At 45.7% G+C, this 23,033-nt stretch overlaps 5 protein-coding genes across 7 annotated transcripts; 4 read left to right on the forward strand and 1 right to left on the reverse strand.

Annotated features, from left to right (window-relative positions):
* Positions 1-564: 564 nt before the first annotated feature.
* Positions 565-3,355, forward strand: LOC135592614 (large ribosomal subunit protein bL12c-like). Its single transcript, XM_065082166.1, has 2 exons — positions 565-1,252; positions 3,096-3,355. Exon 1 carries the CDS (start codon positions 656-658, stop codon positions 1,208-1,210), a length of 555 nt encoding a protein of 184 aa, XP_064938238.1. The 5' UTR covers positions 565-655; the 3' UTR covers positions 1,211-1,252; positions 3,096-3,355.
* Positions 3,356-4,033: 678 nt separating this feature from the next.
* LOC135594479 (PWWP domain-containing protein 3-like) lies at positions 4,034-6,652 on the forward strand. Its single transcript, XM_065084858.1, has one exon. The coding sequence runs from the start codon at positions 4,034-4,036 to the stop codon at positions 6,650-6,652; it is 2,619 nt and encodes an 872-aa protein (XP_064940930.1).
* A 4,830-nt stretch (positions 6,653-11,482) lies between these two features.
* LOC103997136 (uncharacterized) lies at positions 11,483-11,983 on the forward strand. The gene has a single exon (XM_009418280.3). The coding sequence runs from the start codon at positions 11,483-11,485 to the stop codon at positions 11,981-11,983; it is 501 nt and encodes a 166-aa protein (XP_009416555.3).
* Positions 11,984-12,112: 129 nt separating this feature from the next.
* Positions 12,113-14,638, reverse strand: LOC103997137 (cinnamoyl-CoA reductase-like SNL6). Of its 3 annotated transcripts, none has more exons than XM_065082168.1 (5): positions 14,304-14,634; positions 13,665-13,840; positions 13,044-13,247; positions 12,660-12,813; positions 12,113-12,583 (listed from the first exon to the last, which is right to left on the reverse strand). In XM_065082168.1, the coding sequence occupies exons 1-5, from the start codon at positions 14,563-14,565 to the stop codon at positions 12,270-12,272; spliced, it is 1,110 nt and encodes a 369-aa protein (XP_064938240.1). In that variant the 5' UTR covers positions 14,566-14,634; the 3' UTR covers positions 12,113-12,269. The 3 variants fall into 3 exon arrangements, with proteins under 3 accessions (XP_064938240.1, XP_064938241.1, XP_064938239.1); XM_065082169.1 differs by adding an exon at positions 13,978-13,996 and having other exon boundaries at positions 12,113-12,813; positions 14,304-14,444; XM_065082167.1 differs by having other exon boundaries at positions 12,113-12,813; positions 14,304-14,638.
* Positions 14,639-20,689: 6,051 nt separating this feature from the next.
* On the forward strand, positions 20,690-21,911 carry LOC135592616 (uncharacterized). Its single transcript, XM_065082171.1, has one exon. The coding sequence runs from the start codon at positions 20,876-20,878 to the stop codon at positions 21,746-21,748; it is 873 nt and encodes a 290-aa protein (XP_064938243.1). The 5' UTR covers positions 20,690-20,875; the 3' UTR covers positions 21,749-21,911.
* Positions 21,912-23,033: the final 1,122 nt, after the last annotated feature.

Raw genomic sequence — 23,033 nt, forward strand, 5'->3', positions numbered from 1 at the left:
GAGGACGGTACTTGAGAGTGACTTGGAAAGAGAAGAAACAGCGGATTCGTGGCTGCCATTTCTTGGCATGTGCTTCAAATCTATGGTTTGGTTGGTTGGTACTTCGAGAGTCCTAAAAGAATCATCCAAAGCACTTCCATCACCATTCTTCCGGTCCACAAGAAACATCCAATCCACTGTGAACGAAGCCGTACGTATAGACAAGCATAGTCTAGTCAACGTCCAGCCCACAAGACAAACTATAATGTTGAGATTAGTGGATTTGATGAATGGTGATTCTTGGCCCAATTGATTCATCTAAAGGGATGAAAGGGTTAAGTTTGGATTGAGGCAGCTGAGTATAGAGTATACATCTGTTATCAGTATTTTATGATGTACGTGACATGGTCTGTAATGCTATTGAATCGGGATTGGGTTGGATGCTGACTAAGGTTGGGTTAGACCATAAAGATCCCGATTCAAATCGAGCGTGTGAGCCGGTCTTAACCCGACTCAAACCGGGTAGTGCCTGAGCCGCTCCGGTTCAATACCACCCGAGTTTGAGTCGGTGACTTATGTCTTCCAGAAAACGAAGCTGCTGCTGCTGCTGTTGCCGTGCCTGATCCGCTTCGTCTCCCGCTTCTTCTGATCTCTCTCGCTCCGAAAGCACAAGGGAATGGCGGCTGCTCTCTCCCTCACTGCCTCCTACTACATCGCCTCCTCCGGCTTCCCCATCTCTTCCTCCGCCCCATCCCAAACCCTAAAGTACCCTTCCCAACTCTTCCCTCTCCGCTCTCTCCGCCTTGCCGCCGTCTCCCTTTCCCCTCCCGCCGCCGTATCCCCCAAGATCGAGGAGCTGGGTAGCAAGATCGCGGGCCTCACCCTCGAGGAGGCCCGCGGCCTCGTCGACTACCTCCAGGACCGCCTCGGCGTCTCCGCCGCCGCCTTCGCCCCCGCCGCCGTCGCCGTCGCTCCCGGAGCCGCCGCCGAAGCGGCCCCCGCTGCCGTGGAGGAGAAGACGGAGTTCGACGTGGTCATCGAGGGCGTCCCCAGCAACGCCAGGATCGCCACCATCAAGGTGGTCCGGGCGCTGACGAACCTGCCGCTCAAGGAGGCCAAGGATTTGATCGAGGGCCTGCCGAAGAAGTTCAAGGAGGCCGTGTCGAAGGAGGAGGCAGAGGAGGCCAAGAAGCAGCTCGAGGAAGTCGGAGCGAAGATCTCCATCGTGTGAACCCTGGATTGAACAGAGGATGCGAAGAATTCCATGGCTAGGGTTGTACAACTTATGCTTCTCCTCTCATTATGTATTTAAACTCTTTTATTTTGAATTTAGTCATGAATTCTTATACTCTGTTTAGTGATTGTAGGGATTTTACTTTTCACCGCTCTTCATTCTTGTCTTTATGTTATATGAGTAATTTAGTACCGTCATTTTGAGTAATTATTCAATTAATTTGAACTAATCTCGCTATATTATATCATAGCTTTCCCTCTGGTCTTTTGAGTTTCATAATTTGCATCCCTTAGTTTTTGGTAAGTTTCAATTATAATTTGCAAGTATACTTATTTGTAGTTGCAAGTATATCATTTTATGTTCATCGTGGCTGACAATTTCGGCTCTTTTTTTTATCTTGTGTCTATTGTGTTCTATATCAAAGCCAGTATAGATTACATGGTGGTTTGATGAATCTGTTTAGAAGTCATCTTTGATGTTAGCTCCTTTTGAGTGTAATGTTGCATACTTTATCTATAGTTTACATGGTTGCTTGATGAATCTATTTAGAATTAATATTTGAAAATAATTTTTTCCCTTCATCTTGTTACATACTTTAAGCTGTCTAATATGCTTAAAATCTTGAAGAGGACATGTTTTGGAAGGGAAAATGTAGTTGCATTACAAGTAATAGTCCTGCATCTTTGTAAACCTTAAAATTTGGCAAACAGATTCTGGTGATGCCCTTGCTTTGCTTTACATCTTGTATAAGAATTCTTATTTTTTATAAACTCTAAATGAACTAGATGTTTAAAGATATAATGTGGTTTTAAATGAAAATTAGTTAATAATGTTGGATTGCATGCCAAAGACGCAAGCTACGTTCACCGCCTCATGCTTTCAAGAGTGTTTGGCGGGGCTTATGGAGTTTAGATTGGAATTTAACACTGAAGTCAAGAACTTTTGTTTCTTACAAGTTCTTTTGACTGTACTAAATCGTCTCATTCTTCTGTTGAGTGCATAAAGAAAGCTGACCTTATATTACATGACAATCGGCTTTGATGAACAGACTTCAGAGTGGATATTGTCCCTAAGGTAAAGAAGAAAAGCTGTATGCCTGTCCTCTAATGAATTTGGATAACCTTAAAATGTTTGTCTTGTTTAGTGCTGATGGTCGTGTCAACTCTGGGAATAATCATTTGGTTGGAATTCCATTAAATGAATATAGAGATGGCCTGGATTTATTTATATGCTTGGACATATTGGAGAACTTTCCATTGTAAGATACTGATTAATTCTCCACTTGGGAAAAGAATTTAAAGTTTCTAATAGACCTTGATTGCTGAAAAATCTTTTGCTGAGAGATCAATGAGTTGGAACAACTACTTTGATGAGTAGTTTTACTTGACAATCTGTTTCTTCCTGATTAATCTCCCTCTGGATATTTCCAACATAGCCAAGTTGAATTGTTTTGAAGACCCCTTGTGAAGTGTGCAAAGGGAGTCCTATGCCCCCTAACCAGTCTAGATAATATGGATATTTTTTGCTTTCAATCCATATGATACGCCTCCCTAACAAACATATTTGGCGAGGTTGTTCTGGATCCGGAAGTTGCAAACAAAAATCTACAGGTTCAAGATACTGTTGTCTTTTTTGGTGTGTAAAGTAGCTTTCTTGCTATGCATATGACTACACCGAGAACAGCGAGAATTTTATTTATGTAAAGGATAAGTTGTGAATATGTGATTCGATCCCAGGATTCTACTCCTAACTTTATCCTATTTGACGGCTTCAGCAATGAGAATTTTGATTGTTTTTTTGCTTTCAAATCTGGACACCAGCAGTGTTTGGTTTATTATACATACACTCTTTGAGGCCTGACAGAGTATTCTTCTTTTTCCAGGATACATTCAATCAAGCAAGAGCAGTTCACTTACAAATGGCAGCTAGAGAACCTGAAGAACTCAATTGTCGTGAAAGTTTTTTTTGTTGTTGTTGTCTTCTTCTTGCTTTCCTTTTTCTTTTTCGAGCTGGAGTTTTCCAGATGTATGTGTAATGCTTTGCTTCTGGGATCTGTTGTCATACAACTTGGGTATCATATCAGGGGTTTTTATTCTTTGGCAGAACAAGGTGTTGCCTTTTTAAAGAATCATATTCTTGCCATGTGAAGCATTACAACCTTTTCGTCTGCGTGTGGCGTTGCGCTGCCTCTTCACCAAATGCACCCATCTGCTGCGCTGCTGATTTATTTGGTGTAATATCATTGCTCAGATCTAAAATATGATATGCATCTTTTCGCTATGTTCTTTTGCTCTCAGTATACTTCTTTTTCATTCTTGAAACGAATAGATTACGGGCCATTCCAACTTCTACGTGATCGAGACAGGTGCGCGCAGATGACTGGCGCAAGAAGCCGGCGGGTGCCCGGCGCTCCGCAGCAGGCTCGCCTGATCCCCAACTTTTTATAGTTATGGGTCGCAATTCTGCCACGTGGAGATGTCACCACTTCTGGATGCCGTCCGAGGCCCACGTCCACCTTCATTTGGTCTCAACACTTTCCGGAAGAAAAAGTGGGCGTAAACTTCCGTCCCCCCCGAACGCGGCCCGCTTATGCACCCTCTAATCCCATTGGACTTGTCATTCCATCTTCCCCATCCACCAGAACGTGGGTCCCCTGGCGAGGCCTGCCTCGAGGGTTTATCTAAACTCTCAAACGCAATTGCGCACCGCCCCCCTCTTCACTCCCAATCTCTTCTATTCCTCTCTCTCTCTTTCTCTCTCTCGCCCTTTGCCCACATTGTAGCGTGTTCATAGGTCAATTTCTCGCCAGAAGATTCGCTGATGGAAGACCCAGACACCCTGGCGGAGGATCCTCCGGCCGTCGCGAAGCCACCAGACGCGCCAGCAACCAAGCGACGCCGGCAAGCGGCCGAACCCACGGTCTCGGCGGAGCTTCTCCTTGCCAGAACTCGACGCCGCGTCGGGGATAGGGTTTCCACCGACACCGAGAAGCGATCGATGGCCGCAGCCCCACTTCCTGAAACGGCGGGAGGAGGAGGAGGAGGAGCTGGGAGGGGCTCGTTTCGAGCTGGGGATCTGGTTTGGGCCAAGTTCAAGATCCGCGCTTGGTGGCCAGGGAAGGTCCTCGATCCGACTTTGCACGCCGGCGAGGTCAAGAGACATGGCGGGGGTCAGTCCGTCCTCGTTGCTCCCTTTGGCGATGCCGCCGTTGCTTGGTTCGAACCGTCTCAGCTGAAGCCGTTTGAGGAACAATTCCGGCAGATGATGAAGCAGAGTAGTTCCACTAGCTTTGTGTATGCTGTCAAGGATGCCTTGGTCGAGACGGAGAAGCAGTTAGGGTCGGAGATGTCTTGCTACTGTTCGCCGGATTCGAATTCTGAGGTCGCGCAAGGGGTTGGCAAACGCTCAGTCGCTAAGTATTCGCCTGCCCAGTTCCATGAGCGACTACTCGATGCTGCTCTCGATGTTTTGGGTACTGATATGCTTGAGGTTGTGTTGCTGCGGTGCTGGGCATTGACTCTTCGACGCGTGACACTGTGTCCAGCCGACCTTCTGGAGAAGGATTATCGGGATGATCCGCTGCATGGTCCCGCTTCTGACGACACTGAAATGGAATCCGAAGTCGGATTTAACAGGGCAGGGAGAGGGCCAGGGACTTCAGAGGTCTCACAGCAGAAGAAGGAAAGAAGTATTGCTGAACTCATTGCAGATAAAGGTTCCGAAATAGCAGAACCTCATCGTAGTATGGTGAAAGCTGCTAGCTTTCATGAGTCGAGTCCGTCGTCATCATCAGATTCCCAAGAGCAAAAGAAGAAGGGCGAGAAAAGCAAAAGCTCTGAGGTTGGAAATGGTGTACTTAGGGTTCAAGAGGAGAAAGCTATCTTCATGGACAAACCTGATCCCTCATTGTCAACTGATAAACAAGCAAGCAAGGGTGAGAAAAACCAGAGCTCTGGTGTGAAGAATGATGGTGTTGTAGCTGAACAAGAGACAAGGTCCAGTGGACGGGAACGCAAAAGAAGCAAGTACCTATCACCTCCCTACACTTATATAAGTGCATATCATAAGCGCCCAGTTTCATTCAACTATGAGCCAACAGAAAGTCTGAACAGAGGTGCTGAAGTTTCTCAATCATCCTTTACTGGGTCCCCTCAAAATATAGTGAACATTAATCAGGCTTCGAAAAAGGAAGCTGGTAAGACTGGTTCTGCATCTAATCATGATAGGAGTTCCACTAGTGGCATCCTATCAGTGTTCCTCTCAGCAGCTATGGACCCTTTGTCTAGGAAATGGAACCAATCAGCCAATGTTGTCAGGGACTTCTTAGATAAGTTTAGAAGTTTTGTTTACTCAGATGGTTCTGACTTCCATAGTTACCAAAAGTTCCTCGATGATTTGGGTAGCAATGGTGAACGGTCTACGGAGGCCTACATGAATAATAGTTCAGGAATTGATGGTACTGATGCGAAGAAGAATAAGAGACTGAATTTGGTTGGTGATAAGACTCCAAACGGCCATATTCCAACTGAATCAGGAAAAGTTCAAAAGAGGAGGAAGATAAAGCATGGTGATGGTGAAGCTGGTACTGAAATCTCAATGGCCACAGAAAATAGTAGTGCAAATGGCACAAAACTAGTTAACTATGCCCAGGAAAGGAAAATGAGCAAAGGAAATAGTGTTAGTGCTAAAATTAAATTTGATTTGCATCATGAACTCAGTGGTAATGCGGAAGGAAGTAAATTGAGGAAGAGAACAAACAAGGGCAATGATACATCTGATACTGAAACTCGATTAGATTCTGGTGCTGGATTTGCTGGTCAAGCTGAACCTAATAAATTGGGTAGGAGGACCAAGGGTAATGGTGGCAGTAAACCTGAATCAGCTTCAGAGATGGAACACAAACCCACAAGTTCTTCTGAAGAAGATAGATCAAAGAAAAAGAAAGAGGAAACTAACTATGAAACTCCTGCTTATCTGCTGCTGAAATTTGCCCCTGGAACTGCTTTGCCATCTAAAGGTGATATTATCTCAAGATTCAGTATATATGGGCCTGTAGACAAGTCTGATACAGAAATTTTGCAAGGTTCTCATTGCATTCGTGTTGCGTTTAAGAGAGGCATGGATGCAGAGAAGGCCTTAAAAAATTTAGATGGTAGTGGATCCTTGGAATCTTCGGTCACAAAACAAGAGCTGCATTACTTTTCAGGAAATATAAGCTCTCAATTGCGAACATCCACCGTTCTGAAAACTCCCCTTCCATACATAAGGAAGAGCCTTGAGAGGATGATTTCTAAGCTTACTGAATTCGTGGAAGCTGAGAAAGATGTAGGATCTTCCAACATGTTGAGGCCAGAGATAACAGATAATCTAGTGGATGAGATGGATGGCCTTCTGAAGAAGGTTGATAAGCTTCTTACTGGACCTTCTGTTAGTACTTAATTTTTGTTTGCATAATCATACGTCTCCTCATCCTCTACTCTACGGTTTTTATAATTATGACACTGTAGACTGGTTTGAGAGCACATAGACTGTCTATGTTGGCTTACAACATTCACTACATATATTGATGTAATTATGGGAGCTTTCTTTTGGTATTTTCACTGAGAAATTTACCTATCGATTTAAGCCTTCTTGATCATCAGGATACAAGTCCAGAACTAGCTGGTGGGCAGTTCATGTTATAATATGACACCAAAATTCATTTGTTTTTTGTTGATAACTTCAAATGCCCTTAGATATGAGTTGCTGCTGGAGGCTACTGTGCATGTTACAGGTCACATTTATCCATTCCTAGAACTTCTATATCTCTTTTATGAGTCTGTATAAGGAATATGGTGCAGTGGCCTTCCATCTCTCACAGGGGATTAACCTAGGCTTGGTATTTAGTTCATACACAATATAGTTTCTTTGAAATGTCATGAGTTAATAAAGTGTAATCTAAGGTTGCATATTTTTGTATAAATCTTCTGGCACGAGAACTTCTTCCAGCATTTAATTTTCTACTTTAAGTGACTAGAAAATGATTATTGGACTTCGATGCCAGCATCTAGTAATATGGGCCTGCAAATATTTGCCATGATTATCTCCATGTAATCACATAGCTAATCCACATTCTTCTTCTATGTCTCAGATCTGACTTCTGTTTAGTGGTGAACATGTTATTGGATTTTTCAATATCTGTTATATTGATTCACACAAAAGTCGGATGGTAGCAATGCCTTGAGAATGATGCGATAAAGCATGCAGTATTTTTGCCTATGATGTGTTGATATTATGTGTCTCATATTGCTATTGCTTTGTATACTACTAAGGCAATTATATTCCATGTGCATAATTTTTTATTATTCTTTCAAAAGGATAGAGCACCTGATGAATTTGATTATGTCAGCCCTTGTAATGATTAGGATTTGAAATATTTTTCAACAATTTCGTATGAGATTAATTGATTAATTTAAACAATTTCTCCATTTAATACTCTTGTAAGGCTGATTCATTCAAGATGCCATATCAGTTTCATTAATGTGACTTTTAGTGATATATCAACTGCTAGATCCTCTGATTCATGATATGGATTTGATGGAGACTAAGGTAGAATTACTTCTCGGATGACTAAAGTTTGTCTTTGAGAATGTTGAGATCGTGCAATCTTGAAAAGAAGTATGCATATCAGTTTCATTAAACTGCTAGATCCTTTTATTTATGATATGGATGTGACGAGACTAAGGTAGAATTATTTTTCAGATGATTGTTTGCTGTTATTGTTTGCCAAAGTTTGTCTTTGAGTTTGTTGAGATCATGTAATCTTGAAAAGTGTGCAGTATTTGTGTGCGTGTGTGTGGAAGTCGTTAGACTTTTGAGGTCTCACTTCATGATAGTAATTGCAGATCATGTTAGCAAATGCATTTTCTTTTGTGCATGATCGACTTCTTTATCATACAAACTCATTTCGTAGTCGGTAATGTAACACTTCGATTTATAAGACAAAGATTGATTTATAAAGATTTGATAAGTATATTATTATTAATTTTGATTTAAGCATCTTGAACTAGTAATTTAGACTCGATGAAGTTAACATGTTGATTATCCCATGATAATTGATATTAGGGTCGATCTAGTATTGAGGCATGATGTGAAGATTGAGTAGGAAATGACTATTAGTGAATGGGTCCTAAGATATGTCATAATGAGGAATTATCATTGGGTTATGTCTCATATACATTATGGTGGGTTTGATCTAGGTTATGTTAGGTTTTGACGAGGATGTCAAGCGAGGGAGTAAGAGAAAATTTAACTTATAAAGGTCTAATCTAAATTATGTTGAGTCTTGACAAGTGCATCAAGTCCTTAAGTGAGGGGAGTTTATAATATTCTGGTTAGTCTCGTATGAGCTAGGAGAAAGATTGATTTATAGATATTTGATGGGTATATTATTGTTAATTTAAATCGATGGTTTAGGTTAACGAAATTAACTGAATATATTTATTACACGCATTACACGCATACTTGTTAGTTCCTAAGTCATATATTTATTTCTTGATTATATAATAAGTAAAATGTTATCGTGTTATCTAAAGTTAAGATTGAATATATTACATCATAATATCGTTATCTTTAAATCTCAACTTTTAGTAAGAGATTAAGATTAGTATAGTTTTTACCAAGAGCTTTTAATCTATTAACAACATTTATAAAATGGATATACATAATATTAATATATTTATTTGGTTTTATTTTAAATAATTTATAATTATGAATTAAAAATTAATTTAATTTTTTAATTCAATTTGTACCGTTATATATCACGTACAGTATGATAGGTATAAAATTAATTAAATTTATTTTTATATAATGTACAAAATACAACACTTATAGTTTAGTTTTAGCATTTAAGAAAAATACTTTTTTTAAAATTATTTTAAAAGATTTTTAAAAATTAAACTCAATAATATTTTATAAATTTAAAGAATAAAAAAAATATTCATGTTTTTTAATATATATAATTTATTCAATTGAATATGAGAGTATGTGTGAGAAAGTATCTTTCTTAATTACTTAAAAATATTATTTATTTTTTCTTAGATATTAATCAAAATAAAAGAACGTGGTTTTGATACTCATTGTTAGAATCTTAATAACACAAAGAGATGAATTAGTATAATATTATTTTTAATTAATTTTAAAACTCGATCCATAAATAAATATATTTTGAAAATATGATCAAGTTAAAATTATAAGTAAAAAAGAATAAAATTAAATATAAAAAATAAATAAATTAATTTATAGTAATTTAGTCTTTACGAAATGAGAGGGGCAGAGGCAAACCATTCATGTTTTTTATAAGAAAAAAATATTTTTTTAAAAAAATAATTTTAAAAGATTTTAAAAAACCAAACTCAATAATATTTCATAAATTAAAATTCATAAAAAAATCTTCGTGCATGTTTATATATATATATATATATATATATATATATATATATATATATATATATATATATATATATATATATATATATAATTCATTCAATTGAATATGAGAGTACGTGTGAGAATAAAACTGCCGCCTCATCACAGCCATTCATCCACACTCTTCCCTCAGCAGCACTCAAACACAAAAACCAAAAAGATTCAGTGTCTCGGCCGGGCGATTAAATACGAAACAGTCGTTTCCCATTGGCTGAGAGCCTGTCGACCCCACATTCTGAAAGCACGGACCCACGAAGGTCGAACTCAGATCTGCCCTTAATCAACAAACATCGAAATCCTTCCGTCAAAATAAATAAATAAATACAAATTAAATTTCCACCTGTCCTCTACAATCTACAGTCTCGCATTTGTTGCCTCTCGAATCCATTCGTTCACATCCACGTCATCAAGACACCGGAGAACACGATTCACCGAGTCAAGAGGACACGATTCACCCATCATACTGTACCTCTTTCATGAATTCCACGTCGCCACTCTCCCCCTGTGTACGCATGCGCTGATAAGATCGATCTCTCGATCACTGGGAGAAGAAGAAGAAGAAGGAGAAGGAGAGAAGCACTCCCCCTTTCGACTCGTTCTTCCTATCCGATCTGATCTCTCTATCACAGGGAGAAGAAGAAGGAGAAGGAGAGAAGCACTCCCCCTTTCGACTCGTTCTTCCTATGCGATCTGATCCGACTCGAGCTCACCGCAACAGCGCGATTTCATCGAATCGGGTCAGCGTCCACATACCATCATCCTCTCGTTACACTCCGGTGTTGTCCCATCTCGTCATCCAACGAGTTGATGTGGGCCTTTCCACGAATCATAAAGCGTGCGATCGTATATGGCTCGATTCATTGCACGAGATATAAACAATATTATATGAGAAATTAGTGATACATACAATGCATGGCCTCGATGAACTTGTCCGATCATGGGACAAAAGACACCTTGCTGCACGCTTCGAATGAATCTATTTGATTTGCCTGGTCTGATCGATCTAGAAGAAAAGAAAGGAAGACATGACACATTCGATCAAAACTGGGACTTGCATGAAACAGGTTGACACCACCTTTTGTTTCCTCCTCTCTCCACAAGCTCTTCTTTGCTCCATTTTAGCGTGTAGGGCCGACTTGACAAGAGTGGAGCACTGGATTGAAGGGATAAGGAAGGCTTTTTACCATTTGTTTGAATCCATGGGACTGTCAAAGCCTTTCTTTCCCCTTTTCATCTTGATGATAAGAACAGGAGGACATGCTATGTAGGACTCGAGTGACCTCAAACCGTGTGCTTAACGTACGACACATCAAATCCATTCCCATAATCGATTCATCAGACTCACCTGTTCCCTACCAAATATATGATCACCGTATACCGGATTAAGTCTACACTTTCTGCAGACTTCAGACTGCAGCTTTGCCTCAATGGTGACACTGCATGCCTTGTCTTAGGCTATCGCTTTTAGCTCCATTTCTCAGATGGGTACTCTTCCCGCAGTCGCTGCTGCAGTCACCAGCTCGATAGCTTTTCTCTTGCAAGCATTGGGACTGCAGCACCTACTCCAAGTGGCACCAACCTGTGTGGGGACGATGGTGATGACAGTGCTGTCAATGAGGGGTTGTGTTAACCTACTCGACATGTTTCCCTTCCATGGCAATATCATGGGGATGGGATCATGTACGCTATAATGCATGCACCTCCTGACGTCTATATCTGGAACACCGCGCGCAGGCCGCCATTTAGTCCACGTCGAACCAGCTTGCGTCGTCCTCGTCTCTTCTCTTGGAATCAGGTGGACGGATGGGGAGGTCGAAGAGCGAGGCCCCGAGGAGGCTGCGCTTCGCGTCGCCCGACGAGGCCGGAGACGACGTGGAGTGCAGCGGCGCGTCGTGCCGGTCGTGCGCCGCGGTCATGGTCGCCGACTGCGTCGCGCTGGGCTGCTGTCCCTGCGCGGTGGTCGACGTGCTCGCCTTGGCCTTGGTGAAGGTCCCCTGGGCGGTGTCGAGGAGATGCTTGGGGATGCTGAAGAGGAGAGAGGGGGCTTCGCGAAGACGAAGGGTGAGAGATGAGGGAGGAGTAGAGAGGATGAGGGGGGAGGTGGTGGTCGAGGGAAGGGAAGCGAAGAGCTCGGAGAAGATGAAGCGGTGGGCTGACGTTGGAGCGACGGTGGGGGAGAATGGCCAAGGAGGTCAACGATCTGACGCTGATAAGGTGTGGATGGAGCTGTATCAGATCGGGCACTGGGGGTTTGGTTGTCATTCTCGGGAATTCAGGGGAGGGGCAATTAGGGAAGACACGTAGGCCGGAGTGCCGAAAATACCCCTGCCAAACATCAGGCTTGATAGACGACCGGAGGGCACCGATTCCTCTCTAATTCCTCCTGAAGTAGTGTTATATATGTAATGGAATCCACGCAACTCTTTTGAAGTCTCGAGTCTTTAAGTCTCCACGTCTTTGATATCGTAGCAGAGTTATCTGTTCAAAGGTTTCGAGCACCAGTAATCACACATGGCACACTCGGTGCATTCATGAGCCTATCAGGTATTCGAATGTGCTTCTCCCGGAATGTACACAATGTGTAGGCCTACTACTCCTGCGAGATCGAGTAGATATCGTATGTACACCTCCTCCTCCTGGAAGAGGATAGCCTTGAGAGCTTCCGGTTGGAGAGCTCCACCCATGTCGGGCAATCGGCGTGGGCGTCCCTGGATACCCTGTTCGGAAGACCCAGCTGCCGCTCTAGTTCGGCGGCCTCTTCGCCGCTTCGGATGACATGATCGTAGCAGATGTATCGCCCACAAGCGGTGCTGCTCATTGCCTCGTACACAGCTACGTGAGCCTCGGCTACCTTCTCCACGTCGGTGGTGGCGAGCAGTCCCTCCGTGAGCATATCTTGAGCTCCTGCAGGCATTTCCAAGGAATGAGATGTAGGATCCTAGAAGGCGACAGTGAGATGGGCGAGGGAGTGGCCTCTGGCCTTTGAGGTAGGCGATGGAGCTGGTGGAGTTGCGACGAAGGAAACCAGGTCCGGTGACGAGGGCGGGGCATACGGTCACCAGCTTCACATCTCTCCCACGTGCCGCCCTCCATGCCGCTTTCTCTGCCATTGTCTTGCCCAGCGCAAACCATAGCTGCCATTGTTCAAAAGAAGATCTATTCAGGTGGCAGATTGTGTTCTAACAAATAGCTTCTGATCTGAATGGAACAGTTGATCGGAGCCCCCTCTTTATCAACTGATCGGAGCCCCCTCATGCTCGAAAGGAACCAACGAGAGTTTCGTGGCCCTTTTTTGTGAAGGTTGAATTGGCAAGCGTTCGATAGAGACCGGAGAGAATCAATTATCTTTGTGCAAGTCTCTCACCTTTTTATCACGACACACTCTCTGATCGCTCCAGCAGTTCTCGTCCACGATGGTGGGGCGACGGCTACTTCGAGGAGTGCTGTTCTCTCGCCAAACGCAAGCCAGAAGCGAGGAGGTGAAGACGCATCTTCTGACCGATTGGGTTCTCACGCAGGCTTCAACCACTAGCTCGGCTGCTCTCACCTCCATTTGGGCCATGTGCTTCTGCAGACTCATAGGAGCACAACAAAGATTAGTTTCACATGCAAAGAATGTGACCTCCTTACCTGCCACAAGCTTGATCCAACGAAGATGAAAACAAAAGCTTTCCTTTCCCAGTTGGACGCTCACAAAGGAGATGAGGACATCCGGAGAAAGATCAAGGTCGCCTAGGGATGGCATGGAGGAGGGTCTAAACCATGTTCGTGTTCAAACTACGATTGAAGCAGACTAGAAACCAATACAAGTCGTTGCTTCTTATCCAAATCTAATACAAGAATTGCTGCATTTGTCAACTTGATAATGACAACACAAGTATACGATAATATAATGGGTAGGTGAATACGCTGTTATTTGGAAGCCAAATACTACGCCCAGTTTCTATTATATGTGGTAATACAAGGAAAAGGGATGGCGGCTCACCGAGTAGCCAGAGAGACCCCCCGGATCAACGACGCTGGAGGTGTGGAAGACCCCGACGCACCCATCGAACGCCCGGCACAAGCTCTCCAAGTCCATCACGCTGGCCATCACCGCCCACACCCCGTCCCTGCCCATCTCGCCGAACATCTCCGTCTCCCTCAGCTTGTCCATGTCCTCTGCAATCCAAGCGACCAGCAGACACAGCATAGTCAGCAGCAGCAGCAAGGAAGTCACGATGGACCCCACTCCATCTGCCATCGGGGTTTTGTTTGGACAAAAGGCAAATAATATAGCGCATCGTTTGGTGGCATACGTGTTTCCAATTCGTAATTCTGCGAAAATGTCAAGATAACTATTAAGGTGACGAGTAGCTATCGCCCAAAGTGGTCGAAGAAAGCAACACTAACAATGACAATCTCAGGGTACCGCCAACGGCAAATCGGGCACGTTCGCGAATCTTAAAGCAACTCCGTCTCCCGTCGAGAGGAAGTCGAGAAGAACAAGGGGAAAAAAAAAAAATCGAGAGCATCGGCGTGGAGATCGACGAGCATCAGACGGTTAAGATCGATAAATCAGGTGGTAATGCGTGTGAGAGAAAGAGAGATGGATCGAGGGATGGGAGGAAGAGAGAAAGCGAACCCTGGGTTTCGAGGGCGAGGCGGACGGTGTATCCGCGGTCGAGGAGGTGGTTGACGACGGCGAACCCGACGAACGAGATCCCCCCGGTGACGCACACCGTCCGCTCGTCGCCTACCCCGCCGTCGCCGTCCGCCCTCCGCCGGACGCTTCCCGACCCCGCCTTCCGCACATGGGCCCTCCCGATTCCGCCGCTCCGCAGCAGCGCCTCCCGCATCTCCTCGATCTCCGCCTCCAAGCTCTCCGTGCTCCTTAGCACCCCCATCTTCTCCTCCCCTTCCTCTCCCTCTCCCTCTCCCTCTCCCTTCCGGTTTGATGTTTTTAAGGTGGGGGGTTTTCCTCTTCCTCTTGGCGAGAAAACAAAAAGGCCCTTATTTCTACCGCTTATATAAAGAAGGGACCCTTGATATGTTCACACCCCGTAAAGGCAGAGCGGCTTTCATTTCGGCTGGCTCGGCTCACGTCAATTGGCGGAATCATTTTCTTTTATTACGATCGAGCTTTTCTTTTTTCCGAGCCAAGTCTAAGAGAAAAATTTTGCCTCCATCCAAAGCTCAGCCACGCCGGCAGGATTCATCTGCTCGATCAATTTGAGAATCCCCATTCTTGGCTTCAACCCATCGGTTTAATCTCGCTCACTTTTGTCATATGTCGTGGACGTTGTTTTCGGAGCGATTCCATTGTTCTAAATGACCAAATCAAAGTAAAAAAAAAAAAAAATAGTATTTCGATATTTTTTTTAATTCGAGTTTGGAATATCGATTTTTTTTATTTTTTATAGTGGGAAACGTCGTTATAACGTCTTTTCCTCGTTCCTGCCCGACCTGTCTCAACTACCTATGCCGGCAGGTACGGGCGGGGCCCACAGACAATGGGAGTGCCGGCCGAATCCACTCAGGTGAGGGCGTAGGTGATAACGTAGGATCCATACGTGTGTTTATTGAGGCGAGCGCCGCCTGACCTCGGAACGGCACGGCTCGGCTCGGCTCGAGTCCCACAAATGCCGCGAAGGGGTCCACAGAACAAGGTGCTCGTCCTTGAGCCGTCCCGATCGAACCGCCGCGAGAAGCCGGCGAAGGGCCACGCGCGATGCGCGGAAGAGAACCGACCCGGCACGATCGATCGATGAGCACGATGCGATGCGAGCCTCTCGATAGGCGTAACTACCACCACGCAGATGCGTGGCGTGTAAATATCCACAAATCGAGTGGGGGAATGAGAACAGAGAAGACACAGCATGTGACGTTAAAAGAAGGTACAGCCAACGGGGAGCGTCGATGACACGTGCCACTAGTACAGCCACCTATCGGAAGTAGCTAAGTGTGGAAGGCAATGGTCTTAAAATAGAAAAAAAATCACAAAATTACCAATAAAAATTAAATAGGAAAAAAATAAAAGACGAATCATATAAGAAATAAGCCACCTACTCATATGAACCATATGTCCCATGTCCGAGTTGCCCGCCTGAGTGTGACGAGTCAGTAGACGGTGATGTTGCGGGTAACAACTTTACTCCGTGGTCTCGGGACCGACGTGGTTGGTTCGGGTTCGAACGAGCGAGGGTCTTATTCGGCGTCCCTCTGGGTTGCCGAGGCGGTCGGTCGTGCTGATCAGGTTGCATCGGAGCTCGCCGGGCTTCTCCGGGGGATGGAGGTTCCTCGCCTGGGTGTTCGAGGGGAGGAGCTCCGTCTTCGTCCCTGCACATAGGTCGAGTCGGGAGAGCTCAACCCGACCCCTCCAACGATCAAGTTAGTGGATAGTCGTAGGGGTTTTTTACCTCTTTCCTTCTCCCCCTCTATTCCCGTTCAGAACGCGAGGGTATTTATAGGGAAGCTTACTGTTTCCTGATGTGCCCGCTTGTAGTGGGTAGGCTCGTACTCCTGGTAGCGTCTGACATCGGTGTTGGCATGGCGTGAAGGATCGAGCCTGAGCAGGATGTTGATGTGCCTCGGTCGACGTTCCGATCCGTGTTGACCAGGTGCTGTCAGGTCAACAAAGGCGCGAGGCATCAGCTGGCTTCACCCGAGTCTTATCGCCATTATTACCCTCATCATATTCCCCATCCGAAGGAAGCTATGCGTCGGTTGTTGTAAAAGGGGGGTTCGAGGCATGGCTTCAGCTTTAAGAAACTATCCATGTTGGGTTGTTGCCGGTCCATTACCAGGGGTGTGGGAATTGTGGAGTTTAGTAACTAAGGAGGGTTGGATGCGCAGCGGTGGCCCTGGGCAGTATGCGGCCGGGGAGCGTGATTCAGGCCGCACAGAGGTAGTGGTCTCGGGCAACTTGCAGCCGAGTAGCACGACTCAGGCAGGCAGGCCACACAGAGGTGGTGGTCTCGGGCAACATGCAGCCGAGGAGCACGACTCAGGCGGGCAGGCTGTGCAGAGGTGGTGGTCTCGGGCAAAATGCAGCCGAGGAGCACGACTCAGGTGGGCAGGTCGCGCAGAGGTGGTGGTCTCGGGCAACATGCAGCCGAGGAGCACGACTCAGGCGGGCAGGCCGCGCAGACGTGGTGGTCTCGGGCAACATGCAACCGAGGAGCACGACTCGGGCGGGCAGGCCGCGTAGAGATAGTGGTCTCGGGCAACATGCAATCGAGGAGCACGACTCAAGCGGGCAGGCCGCGAAGAGGTGATGGTCTTGGGCAACATGCAGTCGAGGAGCACGACTTAGGCAGGCAGGCCGTGCAGAGGTAGTGGTATCGGGCAACATGCAGCCGAGGAGCACGACTTAGGCGGGTAGACCACACAGAGGTAGTGGTCTCGGGCAACATGCAGCCGAGGAGCACGACTCAAGCGGGCAGGCCACGCAGAGGCGGACTCGGGCAGACTACGGCCGAGGGACATGACTCAGGCAGGCAGGCCGCACTGAGGTGGACTCGGGCAGTCTGCGATCGAGTCATGTAGATAAAAAGGGGGTTAGGCCGGAGCTAACCACGAGCCGGGAGGCGGTCAGGTAGATACTGAGCCTCTGCTCGGAAGAGACTGAGGCAAGGCCTAGATTCCTTTTACAAGGACTACATCGGATAGTCACCGCGGGTGCTCGACTTCTTCTATGGAGCCCGCTGCCAAAAGTCGCTCCTCCTCACGGCCACCTAGGCCTCCGCCGCGATGTACTGGTTAGCCCACTGGAGCATATCTGGTACCGTGGTGGGGGGTCACTCCACGAAGGACTAGAGGAATCTGGAATGTCACAGGCCTATCATAAACGCCTGCATTAATAGAGAGGGGTGAGCGTCCGGCAACCCCCAGATTTGTGTTGTAAAGCGATTCACAAAATGGGAGAGGGGCTCGTCCTCCCTTTGGTTGAGTCCGAGGAGCAGTGCAACAGACGACTTTGGCCGAGCGTAGGCCAAGAAGCTAAGCTCGAAGTCTTTGACGAGCTGATCAAAGGAGGCGATCGTCCTGGTCTTCAGACCGTTGTACCATGTGCGGGCTAGCTCCCTCAGGGTCGTGGGAAATGCCCTGCACATCAAAGCATCAGAGGTTCCATTCAGCGCCATTTGGGCACGGAAAGCAGCTACGTGGTCCGCTGGGTCAGTGGAGCCGTCATATGCGTCCAAAGAGGGGAGCCGGAAGTTCGGGGGAACCGTTTGATCTTGTATCTCAGGCACGAACGAAGACCCTTGTTGTGCGTCCTCCCCGAGCTCTCCCTTTGACCTGCGAACCTCATTCTCCACTTCGTTGAGCCGCTGACTAACAAAGCGTAGCTGGGCTCGCAGGGAGTCTGTTGAATCCGAAGATAATGCCTCGGGTTCCAGGCGGCCGCTCGGGTTTGCCATCACTCGATCCTCAAGTGGGGCCGATCGAACCCAAGGCGAAGTGGGGAGCTCCGGAAGTGGCGTGTGGGCCCCAACGTGCGGCTCCTGTTGCTGCAGTGGTTGGATTGCAGGGGGGTGCACCGGATGAGAAATGTGCAGGATCATGGTTTGCACCATACCCGTCAGAGCTCGGATTTGATGAGCGAGGTCCTGAAAGGCCTCGGACGACACGGGCGACGGGTCGGCTGGGGCACCCTCAGGCGAACCAGCCCAGGTCATTGAATAACCGCCAATGGAGCTATGAGGTCGCGGTGGGGTGCTCTTCTCGAGGTTGGTCATTCGAGGGGTGATCCCTTGTGGCCCCGATCAGGTGTGACCCTCCAGCAACGGGTTCGTTTGAGTCGATCTGCCAATCCCTCGACTTTCGGCCCTCCTTCTAGCGCCAAAAATATTGCGGGTAACAACTTTACGCCATGTCCTCGGGGCCGACGCGGCTGGTTCGGGTTCGAATGAGTGAGGATCTTGTTCGGCGTCCCTCTGGATTGTCGAGGTGGTCGGTCGTGCTGATCGGGTTACGTCAGAGCTCGCCGGGCTTCTCCGGGGGATAGAGGTTCCTCGCTTGGGTGTTCGAGGGGAGGAGCTCCGTCTTCGTCCCTGCACACATGTCGGGTCGAGAGAGCTCAACTCGATCTCTCCCGACGATCAAGTTAGTAAATAGTCGCAAGGGGTTTTTACCTCTTTCCTTCTCCCCCCCATTCCCGTTCAGAACGCGATGGTATTTATAGCAAAGCTTACTGTTTCCTAATGTGCCCGCTTTCATGAGGCAGGCTCGTACTCCTGATAGCGTCTGACATTGGTGTTGGCGTGGCATGAAGGATCGAGTCTGAGTAGGATGTTAATGTGCCTCGGTCGGCGTTCCGATCCATGTTGACCAAGTGCTGTTAGGTCAACAGAGACGCGAGACGTCAGCTGACGTCACCCGAGTCTTATCGCCATTATTACTCTCATCAGGTGAGGAGCTTCATGTTGTTACGGGAAGAGGAAGAGGAAGAGGGGCAGTAACGGTTGATGATACACTTGGTGTAGATGTAAACAGAGGTGGTGGATGCCGTGATCAGATTTGGTTGCCAATTAACTAAGTGGTTTCTCATTTACTAATTACTAACATATTCATACAATCTCCCCCTTATATCTGCAAATTATTCGCTATTAACTTAAAATATTTGAAAGATCCACATTTTTCTAATTTTTCACTATTAACTTACTATATGTGGAATTTTTTCTTTTCTTGGAGGACCAACATGATCGACTTATATCTATATATAATAATAAAATATTTTATTAATATTATTGATCTTATCATATTGGGACATCTTATCGTTAGATCTTGGCTTTGATCTTAATCTTATTAATATCATAAAAGATCTTGTCTTACTCATGGAGTCCAGAGATGACATTCGGGTCGGACCTCTCATGCTCTTGGAACTATTATGATTGGTAATAAAAATAAATTTCTCTAGGATAAGGTAGAATATTTTTGTGTCAGATGATGTGGGCTCTTCCTGTCTTGCTAGAATCAAAACATTCTTGTAAAGAATTCTTGTAAAGCATTTCCAGCATCAGAACATACGATGATGTTTTCGGCGTAGGCTTTGACTCTGTCAAATTGGTCAACCAGTTTCCATTCTGTGATGGAGCCTTATTGACCATTGAAAAAGAGTTGGGACCGCGTTGACTTGGGCGTGGCGCAACCAAGCTGGGTCTTGACACTTCACAAGCTTTTAGTACATCAGGATACCGATGCCGATCACATATTTTTGGAGGAATCGATCTGAACAATCCAAATTCACTGTCAACACAGAAGGATTGTTTTCTACACTTGTGATTTTTTTAGGACAAAAATGTTAATTGTCACTGAAATTATCGAAGCACAACATTCCGACCAATCCTGATACATGAATCCCAATCAATCATATCCTATTAAGACTAATGATGTGTAGCATATCAACCTCAAATCTTAGCCGCTGTATTCTCTGAATCATAGCACCATTAAATAAATCTATCTTGGTACAACGTACGGAAATTCTTACTTCCGCATATAATATCATATATTCAAAGCAAGCATCTATCGATTTAATCTTGGAGAAATATCATCTTGCATGAACCTTCGATCTAGAAAATTTCACATTTAGTCGATTTCTTTGTAATTAAATAGGGCTCTCTCGCCAAGCAGCGAGGTCGGTTGATTCGTTCATAGCATGTTAAGTTGGCGATCAGAATTGAAATTAATAATAATTAATAAATATTTAATATGATAGCAAAAAAAATCAGAACTCAGATTACGGTCCTATTTTGGGTGCCATACCACCCCTGAAAATTTTCAGGGGTGATTCGTCCCAAAGTAGGGCTCCGAATTGCCACTAAAATCTTCTGCATCTCTCACAAGCACGTAGAGAGAGAGAGGAAGTCTCGTGGGGCCCACGTAAATACCTCCCTGGGGGGAAACCTGGAGCCGCGCCGTTATACCTCCACTTCTACCGGCATCGGCGGCCACTGGGCCACTTGAACTTGCCCTTCTGGAAACCTCAACGCTCTTCCACCCATCACCCACCCTCCCCCCTACTCTTCCCGCGACGCGTGTGACTCGTGAGCCAACCGGAAAGGCAGCGTCCTCAACCCGACCCGCCACCCACAACCCTGCACTTCCCTCTCCTCGCTATTAATCCCCACCTGCTCCTCCCCCAACCAACTTCCCACTCCAAATCGCTCTCACAACAAGCGAAGGAAACAGAAAAGAAGCCCATAACGAACGACGATGCAGGAAAACAAACGGAGAGCGATGGAAGCAGAAGAAGAGGAAGGGAAGCAACGCGTACCCGTCCTCGTGGCTTCCCCCAGCTTCCGGGAGCCCTTCGCCGAGGCTGACGATCTCCTAGATCCACCGCCTCCCGTCGGCACCGGGGACGGCGGAGATGAGTCCGACGTCGACGACGACGATTCCGAATTCGCCTTCGTTGTCAAGGACCCCGAGACCGGTCCGGCCATCACCGCCGCCGAGATATTCTCCAACGGCCAGATCCGCCCCATCTACCCCGTCTTCGACCGCTCCCTCCTCCTCGCCAACGGCGACGACGATCGCGGCCGCCTCGTAGCGGAGGGGGAGGAGAAGACCGCACCGGTGCGCAGAACCCTAGGGAAGCTCTTGATCGAGGAGCGCGAGGAGCACTCCGCCTCTGCCTCCTCATCCTCGTCGTCCTTGGGAACGGACGAGCTCGAGGGGATCCCGCCGGGGACGTACTGCGTGTGGGCGCCGAGGTCGACCGCGCCGTCGGCATCGCGGTGCAAGAAGAGCAGATCCACGGGGTCCTCGCTGCGGTGGCGGCTCCGGGACCTGGTGATCGGACGGAGCCAGAGCGACGGGAAGGAGAAGTTCGTGTTCCTCGCGGCCAAGGGCGAGGAGGCGGTGGCAGCAGGGTCGGAGGAGAGCAAGAAGGAGAAGGCCAAGGCGAGAGACAAGGGAGGTAAACCGACGGAGGTGGACGGACCTACCGCCCATCGGGTATATTACGGTAAAGGCCGGCAGACACGGAGCGGCGCGGTCCGGCGTTCGTTCCTTCCTTACAACCAAAATTTGATCGGGTTCTTCGCCAATGTGAACGGGCTTTCCCGGACGCATCACCCATTTTAAACTCCCCTTTTTTCTTTAATTTTCTTTGTTTTCTTTTTTTCCTACTTTTTAAGTCTTTTAATGGGGGGTTTAATATTCTAATGATAGATGTCAAAGATCGTCGTGGATTAGGTGGTGAGAAGGCTATTATGTTGATGCAGTGGACATATATATTCTCATTTTACGCTTTGTGATCGCAGTGGAGTTGCATATGTGTTTCGTGTATATGTTTGCATTGTGCATTATAATTTCATCGAAGGCAAATGAACATCTAAGCCACATTTAGAGAAGACAAAAAGGAGAGAAACTTCTGAAGCAAATGAGTCGCCGAGTGCTCGCCAGCTCGCACATCGCCCAACGAGATCACGACGCTGGAAAAGGTTTGTGAAGGCACTGATTTGAGTGCTGCATGATGACAACGATGAGGCCAATAATTTGATGTCCTGTTTGATTCCTATTTCGCTTCTAATTTAGAGATTATAATTCATCGATAAGGGCTTCGACGTGACACGTGTTTAAACTTAGATTTAATGCATGATTAATAGACAATTCCGAGAATATATCATATAAACGTAGCTCGATGGTGCACTTGTCATATGTCATGATTAAGATGGATACTGCTATTTGATCACAAGATGCAAACAGTGCACTCAAACATAATAATCGTTCCAGTAGGCATCAGTTACTACAGGAGAAAGAGAGTATGATAGAAAACGACCATACACTACTTTTACTAAATACCTCCAAATTGTTTGGAAAGCATTATATTAAAATATTCTTAATATATTTTAATTCATAAGGAATATATATATATATATATATATATATATATACTTTTTATTATAAGGATGAAGAAGAAAATATATTCTGTTTCACTATATTATAAGGATTGTCTTTAGGACGAATTTTCAGAAAAAAATTCTCTTTTTAGAGTTTTCTGTATAAGTATCGAATATTATATTTTTCTCATAATAACTTGAAATATCATTTTTTTTCTCCCTTTTCCTCTGAACTAATCTAGTCACAATGTTTTTACACTACGTTATAATATTTTTAGTAATATCAAAAAAATACTATAATTAAATAATTTCTTATAAATTTAGTAAAACATTATGTATATTATTTTTTGGGTAATAATTATGATATTTTTTTATTATTACTAAAAATATTATAGCATAATATAAAAATAAGATCGGTTCACCCTATGTACTGTCCCATAAGAAAAACAAAAAGGAAACAAAATAGAAGGAGATATATATTATGGAAAATAATAGTGTTAAGAAATTCTGAAAATTGGGATAGAAAA

Source organism: Musa acuminata, chromosome BXJ1-9, assembly GCF_036884655.1.
Source record: "Musa acuminata AAA Group cultivar baxijiao chromosome BXJ1-9, Cavendish_Baxijiao_AAA, whole genome shotgun sequence".
NCBI classification, from domain to species: Eukaryota; Viridiplantae; Streptophyta; class Magnoliopsida; order Zingiberales; family Musaceae; genus Musa; species Musa acuminata.

What these genes read in the sequence shown, in the direction of transcription:
- LOC135592616 (XM_065082171.1), top strand. Translation starts at nt 20,876, where the DNA reads ATGCAGGAAAACAAACGGAGAGCGATGGAAGCAGAAGAAGAGGAAGGG.
- LOC103997136 (XM_009418280.3), top strand. Translation starts at nt 11,483, where the DNA reads ATGGGGAGGTCGAAGAGCGAGGCCCCGAGGAGGCTGCGCTTCGCGTCG.
- LOC135592614 (XM_065082166.1), top strand. Translation starts at nt 656, where the DNA reads ATGGCGGCTGCTCTCTCCCTCACTGCCTCCTACTACATCGCCTCCTCC.
- LOC103997137 (XM_065082167.1), bottom strand. Translation starts at nt 14,565, where the DNA reads ATGGGGGTGCTAAGGAGCACGGAGAGCTTGGAGGCGGAGATCGAGGAG. An exon ending in CCTCGCCCTCGAAACCCAGG is followed by an intron (nt 13,841 to 14,303) that starts GTTCGCTTTCTC and finishes CTTGGATTGCAG; the next exon opens with AGGACATGGACAAGCTGAGG. An exon ending in GAGTGTGTCGTGATAAAAAG is followed by an intron (nt 12,814 to 13,043) that starts GTGAGAGACTTG and finishes GAACAATGGCAG; the next exon opens with CTATGGTTTGCGCTGGGCAA.
- LOC135594479 (XM_065084858.1), top strand. Translation starts at nt 4,034, where the DNA reads ATGGAAGACCCAGACACCCTGGCGGAGGATCCTCCGGCCGTCGCGAAG.